Source organism: Pyrenophora tritici-repentis, chromosome 10, assembly GCF_003171515.1.
Source record: "Pyrenophora tritici-repentis strain M4 chromosome 10, whole genome shotgun sequence".
In the NCBI taxonomy this organism is placed as follows: domain Eukaryota; kingdom Fungi; phylum Ascomycota; class Dothideomycetes; order Pleosporales; family Pleosporaceae; genus Pyrenophora; species Pyrenophora tritici-repentis.
Window position 1 is genome coordinate 3,897,046 of NC_089399.1, and position 17,049 is coordinate 3,914,094.

The 17,049-nt window shown below is 53.6% G+C and overlaps 3 protein-coding genes across 3 annotated transcripts; 1 reads left to right on the forward strand and 2 right to left on the reverse strand.

Moving 5' to 3' along the window:
* Positions 1–3,486: 3,486 nt before the first annotated feature.
* Positions 3,487–3,612, reverse strand: PtrM4_053310 (uncharacterized protein; the record flags this gene model as incomplete). The annotated part of the gene is made up of 1 exon (XM_066104993.1): positions 3,487–3,612. The coding sequence occupies one exon, from the start codon at positions 3,610–3,612 to the stop codon at positions 3,487–3,489; it is 126 nt and encodes a 41-aa protein (XP_065959557.1).
* Positions 3,613–5,104: 1,492 nt separating this feature from the next.
* Positions 5,105–6,862, forward strand: PtrM4_053320 (DUF3295 multi-domain protein; the record flags this gene model as incomplete). Its single annotated transcript, XM_066104994.1, has 2 exons — positions 5,105–5,204; positions 5,274–6,862. The coding sequence occupies 2 exons, from the start codon at positions 5,105–5,107 to the stop codon at positions 6,860–6,862; spliced, it is 1,689 nt and encodes a 562-aa protein (XP_065959558.1).
* A 9,087-nt stretch (positions 6,863–15,949) lies between these two features.
* Positions 15,950–16,114, reverse strand: PtrM4_053330 (uncharacterized protein; the record flags this gene model as incomplete). The annotated part of the gene is made up of 1 exon (XM_001937066.2): positions 15,950–16,114. The coding sequence occupies one exon, from the start codon at positions 16,112–16,114 to the stop codon at positions 15,950–15,952; it is 165 nt and encodes a 54-aa protein (XP_001937101.2).
* Positions 16,115–17,049: the final 935 nt, after the last annotated feature.

Below are 17,049 nucleotides of genomic sequence, written 5' to 3' on the forward strand. Positions count from 1 at the left end.
GGATATCCGGGGTCAGCTCCCACGTCCCGACAACATGGTAAGAAACTCTCAGTGGAGGAGCAAGGCCGTTTTAATCAGGGAGCGGGAGTATCAGCTCAAGCTGACCACCCATTCAACCCTTGGTAGATCCTGCACTGTAAGCGCGTTCGGGGAACACAGAATAGATGAAAACGCGCAGATGACAGTCAGCGCGTAGTGCTACCGAACCATTTGTGACCCATGAGCCTGGGAAGTGAGCGAGCCTCACCAACCGACCCCTTCTGAAGATGACAATTTTCATGTCCCGTGTCGTTTTGAATCTTTCAAGACACTCAGCAAGCTAGAGGTAGGGCGAGAATCAATTGCACAACCTGAAGGGTGGACTACCCGAGTAGGTTAGTATGGTGATAAACCGGGTGAAGGACTTCTTCCGCGCATCGTCAATCGAAGTTCGCAGGCTCTGCTCACCGTTACGGCTCGACCGACAGGCTAACCAAATGCGGGGGTTCGAAATAGGGCTTATGCATGGTGCCACCCGAATGCAGAAGGTCGAACTGGATAGCCGTTGGCAAAAGCGCATGCTGCATTCCCGCGGGAAAGTGTCGCGACCGTGCGATTTCCGATTCGCCTACCGGCAGAGTGTTGGTAAGAAATGAGGTGCAGAGGCTGGAGGCGTTAGAGTATCGATGGATACCCCCATCTCTTGGTTTCAGGCACACTGTGATTAGCAATGAGCCGCCACGTTTGTCACTCGCGCATGCTGCAGAGAAAGGGTATCCCCACAATTCTCGGATAAGCATTGATAAGAGGACACACGTGGGAGTAAAAGCCTACTACATACGTTCCGCCAAGCAGGGGGGCGTGTTCATGTGAACTCTGCGACGGCCGGGGTAATGAGCCTGGACGTCTATAGTTGGTCTCTTGGAGTACGTGCTCGGAAAAGCGGGATACTGTGTCGCGATTGCGCACCAAATGAGTGTCGCCGAGTGACTTTGTTTGCGACTTTGTCGGCGGGCGGGTAAGCCAGTGCCTCGCTCAATTTACTGTTGGGTTGCCATCGGTGACCGGCGCTCCTCCGGTTGTCAATTTCGATGCAGTCTATGCGTGCGGGAGACGACAGTGCCATGTTGTCTCGGTACAGGCGTCGGAAGGCGGCTTGTACAGCTCCGCGATCCAGGCGCTGGGTATGAATTGCAACCCGAAGTGCGTTGGGTGCAGCTACGATACAAGACCCTGTTCGGGAAATTGACGATGGCTGTTAGACGCCAGAGGGAAGTCCCGACTTGGTGGAAATGACGTTTAATCCCTCCGTCGTCATTTGCTGGGGGTACGCCCGCTATGGGGGAACTAAAGGGGCACGATTCGTGCAAAATCCCGCAAAAATGATTCGTGCAAGGAGGCCGGAGATCACCCTGTACTTCCCCCCGTGCGCTAGAAATGCGATAGAAGGCTTTATTCACGTAAAAGGAAAAACCTTCTCTATCCCTTAAACCTAAAAGTCGCTTCAGAATGCCCAGAGAGGTCGCAGCCCAACCTTGCAAGGTGCCGACGTAATTTTGCAGCGGAACGTGCTTTTCCAGAGTCACATGCGCGACGCGCACGTTGCTGCTAGTGATTGGGCAACAAACACGGGCAAACAGTTCCCCCACCAACGATGACATGAAGACGCCAGGGCAGGCAGGTGGCAGTGTTGAGATATATATGGGCTTGGACAAAGACTAAATGTAGCATAAGCACGACGGCATGGGGTGACGCTGTGGGTAATACCGTTGCGACCAATCGACGCAACAGCCGGTGGTTGCAAGCCAGGGGATGGGGGCTTTTCCTGGTGACAGCCACGCGACGCCTGCGGGGGCAGCGGGTGCGAGGCCGGGCACAGAAGAGGTTAGACTGGGCGTCATATCCAGGCTGTCGGGCTCTTGGCGTCGAGCAGAGTGTCCGGCATAGTGGCACTGTCACGCCGCCATCATGGGTGCAGTTGTGTGTCCCATGTTCAAGTGCATGCTCAGTTTGCGGGGTGAATACACGATCGAGGTGCGCGGATCCGCCATTGCTCGCAGCGCACAACAAGCAAAAGACGTGATGTAATATCAATCGAAACCCGTTTGCAGACAAAGATGACGTGGAATGCAAGAGCGATCGACCTCCGGCACTTGCAAAGGTGGCGGATGGCAGGATGGTGGCTGCTCCCGACAGCAATACGAGTGGTCAGCTCAGGGTATGGTCAACCCGTGATCAAGTTTGGAATCATGCCCAGGACTGTCTACTATATTACACAAGAAAAGCGTAAGCAGGGCACACGAATCGTGGCTGCCAATGCTGCAGATTCTACCTGGGACTATACTTGGGTATGCTGCTGTGTAGAAAGGTCCGAAAGGTGTAGGATGCATGCCATTGGAAAGCTGGGCATGTTACATTCCAGCCCGCATTCCAAGCATGCTTTGGTGCGACGGGTTATTGGGGAAGGCATGGTAATGTACGAGTCTGGCACGCTTGCATCAGCGAACCAAGTTTGGCTGTGTCCATGTTGTGTGAGACAATAGCTAGAAAGCGGAATTCATGGTACAAGGCTATTGGGAGCCGTCTCAGCTTATAAGCAGGACATGCGACTGGCGGGGTGGGCTCATGGTTGTACTGGTAGTAGAGGAGATGCCGATTTAGGACCTGCTACAGCATGCCTGTGCCCCCACGACGAGAAAGGTTGGAAACGACTAAGGTAGCTTGTTGTTTGCGTGAAGCTTGACTTTTGTCACGCGGTCGCAGTCACTCTGATCGTCGCAGCTGCGCATGTCATAGCGGGGCCGAGGCAGGTGGGGATCATCGTCGTCAATGTGAGGCTGATGAAGGAGTTGCCGGCTATGAAAAAAGCAGACAGTCATGCCGGGCCCTCGGTCCGGTGAAGGAGAGGTCCAGTGTCGGTCACGTCACGAGCAAACGACTGGCCATTGCCGCGGCTGACCTCCGAGTGACAGTTGTTCTTGCAGCTCGCTGCGCCTGATGATGATGGATGATAGAGTGAGCCGATGGTGGCTTGCAACAGCCACGACGAGCTGGTGAAGCAGCGGGACGGGCAGTGCCACGTAGAATCTACAGCGTTGGCTGGCAAAACCGTAGTTCCCGCTGTACAACTCATGAAACAGGCATCACGCCGCATACAGCGAAGCGCTGCCGTCGCACATGATGCTTTTGCAACTTTGTGATTCGACATGGCCCCCAGATGACCTCGAGAGATTGTCTTGTAATGGATTGACGTAGCATGAGGGGCCAATATGTCGATAGTTTGGTGAACCTGCTGGGCGGACAGTGCACGTTGCAGGGTACATGTGGCTACCCCGACATCTTGACGAGAGTTATCTGGGGAAATGGTTTGAGAGTGTCGAGGGACGGTAGTTTAGCCAGGTGGCCACCGGGCTTGTACCTCGTGCCCCCCAGACCCTTGCGAAAAGTCCAACGCATTCAGGAACCTGGCGAACAATGGGCTCTGGATACACAAATACCGTGTGAGCATTATCCCGAGGCGGCTCGGGTGCTGTTCACGGTACATGGGCGGTAATCCTGTGCCGTTGCATGAGGGAGACAAAGACGGACCAAAGGGCAGCCAAAAGCAGCAGCATGAGCCTGCGAACGGAACATTGGTCGGGCAAGTGAGGGATTTGGTCGGGCAAGAAGCGGGGCGATGCGCAAACGGGCGCAACGAGCTTTGTGCGTGCAGTGCAGCCAGAAAAAAAAAGCGAGGCTTTCCAAAGGCCTGTCCTATGATGACAGACTTCAGCGAAGCTCGTGAGGCTCGCTAAAGTTGGAGGTGAAGAGAGTGGGATTGAGTCAGGGTCCAGTTAGCACAGACTGGCGGCCAGCAGCTGACGAGGCAACCACATGCGCACCTGGGCAGGCCGCAGAGCAAAAGGGCCAGAAGCGTGCAGGGGGGGGGGGCGAGCGTCGGAAGAAGCGAGAAAGGGAAAAGAAAGGCCGGCGGAGCGTGTGAGGTGCATCCGCGGGGAGCTAGGCGGCATGCGGACAAGCGCAATCACATGGCGTGCATAGCTTTTTTTTTTCGAAACAGCTGAGTTAGCGGTATTGTATTACGGCGGAGTTGGGGTATGAGTTTTTTGGGCGCAGACGCAGGTGACGTGAACTGGTGTAACGGATCCGCCAGCAGCGGAAAAAAGACAGTGCGCACAGCACAGCGAGGGACAAGACAGGAGCAACTGCAATACTGCTGGTCAGCATGGCCCATGGCGCCCCGATGGCCGTGACGATTCATCGCGAGAGGTGAGCGAGTCAGCACAGAGGTTCTGGAAGTTGGTGCGCACGTCCGGGAATCATGTGCCTCTGTCTCTCCCCACGCCCACGCCCCGGGCCCTGAGCGGCGACGCTTTCAGAGGCCGTGGGCGGCGGTGCCATGGGCGTCAGTGGCGGCGCACGCAGTGAAGGCTTTTGGCGTGTTGGGCCCTGGATACCTACGTGGTCGCATCTGCGTCCGTCGGTCCAGGTTGGTATCTACGGGCGAGACAGGCCGTGGTGACCACGAGCGTCGCAGAGACTGACTGACTGACGCTGCTGGCCCGACAGGCTCTGGGTCTGATCGGCCAAAGAGCGGTAGAAAGGCCGGGCTGGCTTCTGGGTGCAATCTGCCGGGGACGCTCCGGCGGCCCTTGTTCTGGGGCTAGGCGTGCAAGGGTGCAAAGGTGCAAGGAGCAGGGGGCGTTGGGAGTGTGGATGCCAGAGTCGCGCCTTCCACCCATGTCGGCCCAGGTCGCTCCTGCCCACCCCCCCTGTCGTAGACTGGCGCACACCAAGCGCGGGCTTTATACATACCCAGATCCACTCGCTCCTCTACGGCCACAAAGGTTACTTCTCGACCAACTCCCCCATACATACCACAGCACCTACCACTATACAGTCGACCACAACACGCTCTCAAGAGTCCACCATCACAACAACAACACCTCATACGCATATCTACCCCACTGTCTATCCATGTCTCCGCAAGTCCTGTAGTCCCGCCGGCACTCCCTCTGCTCGGCTACCACCTCTCCATTGACGCAATCGAACCTTGTTCCGCCCGCCTTCGCATACCTCATTCCCCACCCCGACCAACTCCCCAACCACCACTCGCACATCAAACATGCCTCTCCGCGCAGAACGCCCAATAGTGCGCGTCGAGCACAGCTCCATGCGTACCATCGAAACCCGCAGCACCGAGAACCTCTTTGGCCTCTGGTCTGGTAAGCAACGTCCGGCGCTGATATAGCTATGACGCATGCGTATTACAGTCTACTAACACCTGAACGCAGTCTTTGCACGCTGCTCGCCAGCCATGGAAGACGGCAAGCGTTACGAGAACATGGCCTGGAGGCTGTGGTCCCGCGAGACGTTTTGCTGCCAGCCAGACCCAGTAGCCGCGCCACAGTGGTCGTTCCAGCGCCAGCTCTCCGATATGCCCGAGCTGTCCACAAGCGTCGCCTCGGATGATTCGAACTTGCTAGACAGCGCACTTACCACTACTTCCCGCTCAGATCTTTCAGCTTCGCGTCCCGACCTTCGCCGCCACGACTCCGCAACCAGCCAGGCCCGCGGAAGGCATATGACCCCCATCGGCCTAGAAAAGGTCGTCAACTCGATACAAGAGAAGAAGTTCATTGAGCCTCTCTCGCCCCTTCCTCCTCAGCTTGCCCCGCCCGCATCCGAGCAAAAGCTCAACACCGACACCACCCCCCGCAGATCCACCCCCCCATCACTCGCACGCCCTATTCCAGAAGCCTCCACTTCCACCGTTGCGACAAGCGTCAACTGCGACATCATGAGCCCTGCCGTCGGCTCAGAGGCCAGCACCTCGACCGAAGTCAGCGAGCACAGCGTGGTCCGCGGCTTCGAGCCTGGCCACATCTCCACCTCTATCCGCTCAAGCACCAACCTCAACCCCACTCCCATCCTGAAGAAGACCTGCAGCTTCCTCACTAAGCCGCTACCGACAAAGGCCGACTACACCAAGAAGAAGCAGCCCATGTTCACCCTCGGTGGATCATCCGAGGAGGAGAACAGCTGCTCTTTCGATGCTTACTCACCAGCACAGCGCAGCTCATTGACTGATCACCTCCGCAGGGGTCCTCCCATGCGCAAGACGACCTCATTCAAAGCTGAGGTCAGCACTCGCACCTATCATGATGCCTCTGAGAGCGAGGCAGCCATCGAAAGCGATAGTGAAGACGATGTTGACGAGAGCGCCATTGAGGAAGAGGACTCGGACGACGAAGAGTGGGAGGATGATGACAATGAGGAAAGCGGCCCTCCCAGCGTTGTCGACCGTCCCATGTTCCCTCGTGTCGATTCCAGAGTCAACCTCAGCTCCCGCCGATCCCTCCTCACCACTGCCCTGCATCAAGATGACCGCGCAGCAGCTCTACAGAATGCAGCATCTCAATCATCATCTGCTATCCGTCGCTCCCGCACCACAGCACCAAACGGCCCTTCCACCGGCAATTCGCCTCAAGAAGACTGCGGTCTCATGATGCGAGCACAAGCCTCCCGCCCCAAGCCCATCATCATGACCACTTCCAACGTACATCCACCAACAATGAGCCCCAAGACAATACGTAGACAAATGCTTACCAACGAGTTGACTGGGAGCCTCCGACAGAACCTGCTGTGGGAGAGGCAGCAAAAGAATGCTACCACCAACGCGGTTTCCAAGCGCCAACAGAGCGCTGTCAACCTACCGGCCCTGCGCCGAGCCATGACAACAGGCGACGTCCAGGGCCTCAACACCAACGCACAACAGTCCCAGATCAGGTCGACGACCTTCAGGGACGACAACAAGGCCATCAGCTCGTTTAATGACGTCTTTGAGCATGGCCTTGGCGACTACCACAAGTCAGGATGGTAGTCCTGCATTGTTTATAATCATCTGCACTTCTAGCGGCATCCATGGTTTGGCATTGGACCACGGCGTTTGTTTTGTTTTTTTGTATTCTGGTGGCCACCAGTCGATGGACTGTGCTGGCGCCGGTGATGGGTAATGTTCCTCCCAAAAACTTTCTGATACCATCACGGCTTTGTCCAAGCCCGACGAGGCTACGAATTTCTTTCATGCGGTCATTATACCGGACAAAGGGGAGCGTCTTGGGCTACGAGATGGAACATGGCTCACGCCTACTTGGTCTGTATCATCATCTGCATTGTACTTGTATTGGGCCATTTGCCCCAGCCATTATACCCTGGAACGGGACGGCTTTTGCGTCAGACGGCAATAGCCTGCGTGGAAGAGAGCAGGTATTGGCCTAGGTACTTAATGAAGAAAAGCGGATTCAACACATTCAACACGAGACTTGCCCACTATCAGATGCTATCAACATGTCTACAAGTTGTGAAAGTGATTATAGCCGGTGAGGTCATGCATGAGGCCGAGACTTTGTTGGACTCATGCCCTCCTCCTTCTCCAGCTTGTCAGCTGTTCCGGGGTTGACGTCCCAACAAGACGCATGTTTGGATACCAGGGCCACTTGTTTAGCAGGGCACCTTTACCGCTCTTCTGAATCGATTAGCACAGCTCCGACTCGACAAGGCGCTTATGCACGCTTTGCTGTAGCCTTGATGCGCCGGATAACACCAATGGCGCAAGGCGGATAGCAGGACAGGAGCGCAATGTATCGTTGCAGCTGCCGCGCCGTGTCACGATGGCATCCAAGACGAGTGTTTAATCAGGACGACAGTATGGCCGAGGCTACAATTGCATGTGCCGGCCTAGGCTGGCGCAGTGTTGCGACTTGACAAGCTCACGAGCAAGAATGAGTCGAGCAGTTCGCGGCTGTTGCCCAGGCCGCTGGCTGCCGCCATGCTTCGGGCCGGCTTCCTGCCTCACCGTGTTGAATAGTCTTGGTGCAGAGTGCGTGCCTGACATGTGCTGCAGTGCCGCAGCTCGTCACAGGGAGACCAGTCCAAAAGCCTCGTGAGACGATGGGTGTGCAGTAAAGGCCAGGACATGTCCGACATGCATCGTGGCGAGACTCGACTGCTGCAGACGCCCCTCAGCCTTATGACTCAGGCTGCGAACACTGTGTTTGACGCTTGCCGTTTCAGCACTGCCCGAATGGGATGGGTAAACTCTCTTCATACGACAAGAGTGAAAGCGTACCGGCGAGCGGATGCATATGGATTGGCATTGTCGAGGGCTCAGGCTCGACTTAGCGACTACGTCATGCTAGCCGAGCCTTTGCCTTGTACCTTTCCAACTTACCCCTCGCCCGTCGCATCAGCGTCCGTAATCACTCAACCTCACGCACAAACGCACGCACGCACGTACGCACGCACGCGCAAGCAAGCAAGCCTCGCCATGTCAGGCCATGGCTAGGCGAGCAAAATGACTTTTACTAACCCGTCCACCGCTCACAAACAGCAATCATTACCCCGGACCGCATTGCGCGTGGGGTCCTCCTATACTGTACCTACACAACTCGCAGCTCGCATGGCGGACGTGCTCCCTCACCCTGGAACCATTACCACATTACCGCGGTTTTCAATGTCGTTTGATCATCTGGATGCTAAAAACAACACGCATCCCTGAAATGGCCAAAGGCGATTGCTCCTCCATCAGGCACCCGCAGCGCTACCCCGCGACCCAGTCGGTCTGGAGGTCGATGCGTTGGCACCTTAGCGCCTGCGAGAGGTCATCTGAAAGCATCCTGGACGAGTTATCGCAAAGATGCTTCAGCCTCATGTACAAGCAACTCCGCCACGGCATACGCTCCCTGCCACTATCGCCCTCAACCGTCTGCTAATCGTTGACAAGGCCTCGTCCTGTGACTGTGTATTTATCGCTTCCGTCCATCTCCGCACTTTCATTTGCTGCGACCGTGGGGGTTCCCCTGCCACAGCCACCCCTATCGTCGCCCGTTTTGCTCCCGCGAGCCGTCACATTATGGTGACGTTCCTTCCCGCCAATGCTGCTGGCGTGCTGCCTACGCGTCGGACAGATAGCGGAATCCGCCTTTCAATACGACGACGCAGAGATCATCAACTGCCGCTCTCCACCAAGCATTACTCCGCAGATCACTACATCGAGACCGCCCCCAGATGTTGTGCCCGCGGAAACACTCCCCATTGCCTGGTTTCAGAGTCCCACACGGCGCCAGTGTTCCGTCAATATCCTCCCCATTTACACAAATCCCAATCATCGCATAGCTTGCGAATGCGTACCATGACTGACTCCAACCATACCCAAGACCTTCTGGTTTCGGCTTCGGTAATTGTAATCATTACAACCTGGCGCATACAGACATTACAAACACAGGCCACTGACCCCCTAGCGTCCTGCAACAGGCGCTGTATTCCGTTTCTCGCCAATCTAGGTACTTGGCATTCAAGCGTATATTAAATCGCTGTCTTGGTCGTCACAGTAGTGCGACTTGCTACAGTTGACGGCAAGAGCTGCGAAATCTGGATATCAGGTGCACCATCTTGGTAGCTCAAAGGTTCCACAACTTCGTACCCCACGGTCAAGGCTTCGTACCGATCCACGCGTGAAATCAAGGTATCGGAAGTAACAGAAACCGGGTGAGCAGGTATTCTGGAGCTCATCTAGTGGATCAGGTGAATAACGAGGAGGGACGTCCCATGTCTCAGGGCCTCAATTGTCCTCTGACCTCCATCACGGACCTTGACAGCGCACTGCTGAGCGTATCTCGATGCAGACTGTCTGATCTTACAAGATATTTACGCTGAGATCGATTCGTCCGTGATGACATCCGTCATAGTGTGCCAGTATAGCGTCACTTGCCCCAGACGTTGTTGGCATGTCTCAGCCAACACCCTGACTAGTTTGACAAGATCGCGATCGCGCATTCTCCTGCACATCTGTTCCCTCCCTCCAGGATGATTGCGATTTAAACTAATGAAATGCAGGTAATTTGTATCTTCAGGTAGATTTGCGGAAGTTTCCACGAGAACACGGTTGTTCTTTTTCCGAGGTTTCGGTCACAGACAGGCTGTCGATTGGACGTGCCAAGGCCGTATGCAGCGCTAACTTGTCCCGTCCAAAATGGAGCCGTACGTCACTTTCTCCTTCGTCCATGCTTTTCTCCATGTCTTTTCGCATCAACAACAGCGATCTCGAGGCTTTCGCCGTCGTCTCCCAGTTTATGTAGCCTGTAAGCTATCGCGTCCCCAGACCAAGGCATGTACGCAACATGCACTATCGATCCTCAACCAAGATATGCCGACCGACCGTGCCTGAGGGAGGCGGGGAAGCGACGAGCTGACTGAACGGAGTCGGCTCCGGCTCTGTTTCGTCAGCACCGAGGCTTCTCGTATACGCGCACATAGGCATCGCACAGCTCATACCATCACCTATGCGCACAGTGGCCATGGCCGTGGCCATAAAGAAGCCGGGTCCGAGAGCACAGCCCAACAACTCATGCTTCCTACAAAATCCCCGCAGACAGGTGTCAGACATTGAGAAGATGGATCGCCATGGAGGATACCATGGTAATCGCGACTCGGGCAAACTAACCTTCAATCTAGAAATTTGCACTTGTAGTGCAGTAAGAATGATGCTATCGTCCCTGAAAAGAAAAAGGATCCACTTCCACCGGTGGGGTGCGACATTTACTCGGGGTATCTTGGATCACATCACGAGGCAGGGCTATGTTGGTACGTTACCGGTAGGGCGAAACCTTGGAAATGATCAAGCGGTCCCCGGACCCTGGGTTTGCACAGCAAGTAGACTCTATAGCGCTCCCATTTCAGCGTCGCGCTATTCGGAATACTATACAACCGCTGTTATATGTTTCATGTTTCAATACCGTTCCTGGATATGGGAGGATATTCGGCGTCAGCTGCTGCTTTGGAGCGGAGACACCTTCCCCGCAAGCATCGTAAACCCCGCCACGCGACACATCCCTGCACAGTTGACGCCTCCCTAAACGCCCACACGCCATGACGCCTTTGAATCTTACCGACTTGCGGAAAATTCTCTGCATCCCGTACGTTGACGAGGACGGAGCACTAATTGGTGGGAACTCGGCCGGTAACTGCAAGGTTGAGAGCATTGATGACATGCAAGAAACGCAGACGATGATTTGGATGCGAATCGGATGATGCACTGCTCCAGTACTTATGCGACCCTGCATGCGTGTTATGTCAGGCCCTCTCAAACGATTGACGATGCATGTTGGATTTCTGCTTTGGGCGTCAGCACCTCATACTCACGTATTGCCATTGGCATTTGAGGCCCAACCCCAAGACGTTGCTTCAGTTGCGCCGAATAGGGTCTTGTATTCACGGTCTGCACCGCTGTCTTAACCGTCTCATCCAGGTCTTCTTCAAGCTCCACGGCTCCCCACAATGCACGTGTCAAAATATCGAGGATACGCCGAAACCCTGAAGATCGTCAAGTCGGCGATGAGACCGTTCAAGGGTTTATGTCAAGTACCATTCCCATCCTGTTATCTTGAATGCAGCTACTGCCGGAACGTTGCTTAGCTTCCCCGCCATCCTTACCCCGCGGGCATCTCAGTGGCGGCTAGGTTAACGAATGAGGAAACTTCCGACAAGCCTAATCTGACAGAGTTTGGGGCGAAGGCTCCTCATGTCAGGTGTACACACGAAACTTTGGGACACTGGATACACTTCCCCATGCCGGCAACCCCGGGTGTCGCAAGTTGAGTGGTAACCCCCAAGCGATCAGTGCCTGATTGCAACCTCGACTCGAGAACACCTCCGCACCATTGCCCCATGGTCCTTCGTTGTTTAAACTCAATTTCAGCCGGGACACACTGTCATTCATGCGCCTCATCTGCTATTTCCATCTTCCCAGTACCGAGACTCAAATAGATTGTTACACATCGAAACACATCCCAGACCATCATGGGGCTCCGCAAAGATGATCTTATCTGGGGTTCATGACGTACTTCACGAGCATGCAGGTACCAGCAGTGTCGATCAGAAATTACTTGATGCGGCAATCCGGATAAACTCTCCTTGCCGCCCAAACGGTGCAAAATTACAACGGTGACCTTGTCAGCGTGCGGAACAATGTCGGCTCTGTCTATATGCACGTGACGACACAGCACACGTACGTCACGATTATTTTGCACGCCCCAGGAGCTAGTGAGTATTGCCCGAGCCTCAAAGTGGTGTGGCCAACACTTTCGATAATGGTAGTCGTTCCCAACAGCTTTGTGGTGTTGGCTGTGGAGCCCATCGCAACAAATCCCCACCAGATCGATTGGCCACAAGCCCAAATTAGCTATCGCCATCGTCACGCTCCAGGGAAGAATCTGGGAAGAAGTTTTCTAGAAGGCCGGAGTTGCTGCTGGCGCATCCGTCAACAGGGGCACTATACGAAATCAAGCCTCTGTCAACCGCGGAGAGGCATTCAATACCGGCATTAACGGCAAACGGGGCATACGCGTATGGAGGTTGCGAGTTTAAGGGTACGCATGTTCGCAGGGTTGGATTGCGACGGTTGGTGTTGCCCGTATGCGCAGGGTGCAACCGTCCACCTCCAGACTCTGCGACAGTCTACTTCCTGGATCCTTGAGCAAGGCCTCGACTCCAGCGGACGCGGGAATTGTTGGGAATCCCATATCGACAACTACGCAGTGAGCTTGCGACTGCCCGCGTGCGTGGGATTTCACGTGCTGCCTTTCCGGTGGGCTCTTGCCGAGCTCCACCGGTGACATTCAATAGCATGCGCGCGCACGCATCGTATTGTTTCAACTAGGTACGTACCTGCGATGCTACCCAAAGGCACGCACATGAGCGTTCGACGTTTTCCTCTTTTTTACAAAGTCAATGTTATCTTTTTTTCCTGTTCCAAGCATGACTGCAGCAAAATCTCGGCTAACGCCCTTGCAATAAAGCAAAATACTGGGATCATGGCCTGTTTACCTCCACTTGGGCGCAAATCTCTTATCCACAATCTGCATTTACTCTGTTCCTTTTCACATGCCAGGTGCAGAGAAAGCGCGCACGAGAACATGTTGTAGTTCCGTGAACGTCCGAACGAGGCCCACACAGTGAACGACAGTCCAGCCTCGATTCCAGACTCCGGCCAATGTCGCATGTGAGTCGTATTGCGACCCACAAAATGGGGGGTGAAATGGGACATGTGCGCGCGGTTCCCTCCTGAATCTGAGCCACAATCAAAGCATCTCTAGGGCTTCACCGCCACGCATCGGTCTTTACATGTACAATCACAACTTGCCTCCAGCACGCTTGCATGCGGCTCTTGCTAGCGTATGACTAAATAGGGAAGGTCTCGGGGACAGGTGCCTTGACGACTCTTTGGGGGATCACGGATAGCTAATACGCCAACTGTGGTTCGGCACAGAAAAGTCGCATGCAAACGACTAAGCTCTCTGTTCACTGCCTGTCCCACCTGAGTATCATACAATACTTGACATTGTGGGTGAGCGAGCACCCAATAAGCGTGTTTGGCGACTACAGTAGCCTTTGCACCCTAGTATGTCAAGTATTTCATGACACCCAGGTGGTCCTCCGTCCCTCCGGCCGGCAAGCCCGTCCGACAATAATCCTCCCGAGAGTCGTCTGATTCGAATTGTTTCCGATGGCGAGAGAGAGAGTTTTCCATGCAGTCTTCTAGGCCTCGATCTAGTGTGCGAAAAGGGAAATTTTTTCTTTCCCGAAGCAGCGCTAGAGACGGAGGTTGGAGCCAAACAGCACCCAAAACTCCATCGCCATCGGCTGTTTTGAAGACCAGGGCATGAAATCTATTCAATGCTAACCCTCGTCCCAAAACAAACCCTCGTTTGCAGCCTAAAAGCTGGTTTTTTCGCTGTAATCCTACCGATTGGACGGCCATGTATTCGCCAAAGGGGAAAAAGAGGTATGACACTACAGTGACTACACTGCATTGCATGTGTACAGCGAAACAATCAATCGGACGTGAACGGGTAGCCCAGACTCGGACATCGGACTCATCGTCACTGCAGCTGCATCCGTTGAGGCTCTGCGGGTGCACGTGCGCTAGTTAGAGCCCCCGGGGGGCTTGCTGGCTGCCAAAATAGTCAAAGGTGGGTCTGTCTGTCTGTCTGTCTGTCCAACCGGCCGCTCTACTCTCCTACGAGAGATACGCACGCACGCACACACGTACTTACGTAGGCGAGAATGGGGCCATGTTGCCTGTGCTTTTGGCCCCATCGCTGATGCCGTGCGTGCGTGCGTGCGTGCGTGTGTTGTTTGCACCATGCAAACGGCTTGTGTTTTGTTACCATACAAGGACGGGTTTTTATTACACGGGTGGGTGGGGATGTTGAGGATACGGATGGAGGTGACGACGACGACGTGGTCGTCATAAGTAGGCATGAGCTTTGGTCATGGGTACACCCGGGTTTCATGGAATTTGTATGTACTTGACAGTGTGGGTATGCACCTCATAGGTGTGTTTGGCGACTACAGTGGCCCGCGTAGGCTGGTATGGAATGTATGTTGTGACACCCGGGTGGGTATGGGATGTATGTAGCCAGCTGCCAGGACAAGACAAGCTAGGGTAGGGCTATGGATGGTACTGTATGTAGCTATATGAGTAGAACCAAGCGCTTCAACGCCACCTCTTCGTACTGCAATCCTACACGACACCTTTTTCTTTGCGGCAATATATGCGAGAAACACTCTGTTCCTGACTAAGTACGGTAGGTCATCGGTTCTCGTAGCCGGCGACGGACGGATGGGAAGTGATTACGCTTTTCGGTAAACGGTGCTAGCCGTGGCCGTTGCCGAGTGACATGCATAAGACGACAATGACATTCTTACCAAGACACCTAGTTGCAGAATCGCATGTTTTTGAGTTTGCGTGACTGGTGGGGTGCTGGTGTGGTGGAGTGGCGGTGTAGGTGTAGGTGGAGGTAGGTATAGGGATGGGGGTCGGTGTGAAAGTGTGTTGGGGATACGAGGGTGTTGGATACGAGTATGTGGTCTAGGTATGCGAGATTGTAGTATGATTCAGCGATCTTGATATCTTCCTCGTGTCTTAGGATCGAGGGTCGTGTGCGTGTAAGACCGTAGCGTAACAAAGAGCGCGTTTGTTGAGCCTCTCAGACCAAATAGTCACACACTCAACTAGAGTAATAGCTTAGTAATTTAAAATAAAACTTATGCTCTCCTGTCATAATTCACAAGGGTTTTCATGCCTACCACCACTAGGCCTCATCATGCCATCGCCTATATGGGCCTTACTGTCTAGATTGGGACTCTCCCCTACGAGCTTGGTAAGACTAAGAAACGGAAGTTGAAGACATCGCTCGCATATATCGATGATGTGAAGCTGGTTTATCTTGCGGGTGGTGAGAAAATTAGTTGAAGGTGCCTGGTGGAGGGGCAAGAAGCCGTTGGATCTGTTTGGGGTAGGGTATATGATAAGTGTATCGTGTTTGAGGCTCGAGTAGTAATAGTCTATAAACCTAAATGGCGCTATTCGACTACCTCAAGCAACACATCTTACTTGATTGCAAGTGTCCTATGGTATTATCCTACAGCTCTATTGTAGGACAGCCTATACTGTCATGAATACCCCATAGACCGTGGATACCAAAGCCAATCTTCAAAAAACTCGACAACATTGACAAACTGTGGGACATACTCCAGCGCCCATTCCTTGGTAAAGTCCGCAGTATACAGAGCTTTACAATACTCCCAATACTCGGGATACCATCCTGACTGGTGCCAGTCAATGATAGCAAGGACATGACTGGACCCATTAGCAGACACCATTATGTTGCTTGGATGTAGATCAGCATGAGTGAACACAATCCTCGAGTTGTCTGGAAGAGACCCCCGGAAAGGATCGGGAAAATGAAGTTTCCCGGGCTCTTTGAACAGAACAGAGAGCCAATCATGGAACTCTTTGGCAGTGTTGAATGGTCCGGCTGGGGGTTTCACTCCATCTGTAAAGACGACATCAAGGAGGGGCTTTCGGTCGATTCGACCTTATGTATTTTAGCATAAACCTGCCACTCTATTGTCGAACAAGAAGCTCACCAACAAACTGATCGCTCGGGTCCTGCTCTAACTTGCGCAGACTGTTTACCATACTACGTAGTTGTTTGCAGACTTCCTTCTTCGCCTCCTCAGAGAGCGACTCCCACTGGTTCTCCAAGGTTACCCCTGCAATGAGCTCCATATAGATGAAGACCTCGCCTCCATCTTCACACTATCCATATACCTTGGGGACAGGTACCTCGTCGGGCAAGAGCCTGCGAAGAGCTTCAAGGCAGTGTGCTTCAGACGCAGTGATATCTTTCCCATATTTCACAACAAGATTAAGTGAATCAAATTTCGTCGTATAGGAGCCCCATGAACGTCGAAGTAATGGATTCTCTCGAACTTCTGCAGGCGAGGGATAGGAACTGGCTGGTCTGTTGCAGTTGAAATAATTGAATTTTTCAAAGTCGGGAGATTCTTCAAATTGAACGTCGCTGGAAAGACGGTAGCAGTTTGGCATATTTTCCGGAGTTGTCATCGTGAAGGACTGTATAGGCTTCTGGCTAACAAGCGCGTGTTCTATACATATTAGCTATTGACAAGATGATAGAATTCCGTGGTTCTTACGATGACTAGAAGGGCCAAGTGTAGAACGACGAGTGAATGGACTGGGTAGACTATATGTTTCCAAGTGCCCCACACGTAGTAGCAGCGAGATGAAAGATGTGTCGCAAAAGATAGTAAAAGAGATTACACTAAGAGTATGAGACATACACGGTGCAAGAATCGCGCGTGTGTAAAAGACGCGCATGCGGCGCGGGCGACGAAGAACCCCGCACACCGGAATGACTTAGCGCACTCAAATTAAGTTAATATTACCTAGGTAACTACCAAAATAAGGTAACCTATCTCATAAAGCATTGCCCTAGCCATTCTCCCACCAATCAGCTTGAACTTGCTTGCAGTGACTCGTTCCTAAGAGAAAGCACTTCTGCGCCGGATCATTGACTAACGGATTATAAGCAAAGCGGTGCAGTGTGCTACCATCTTTGTAAGATCAATAACATCAGCTAACAGAATTGACGTAACATCACCGTTAGCCCGCTATATCATCGGAGTAAACCTAGCAACAGC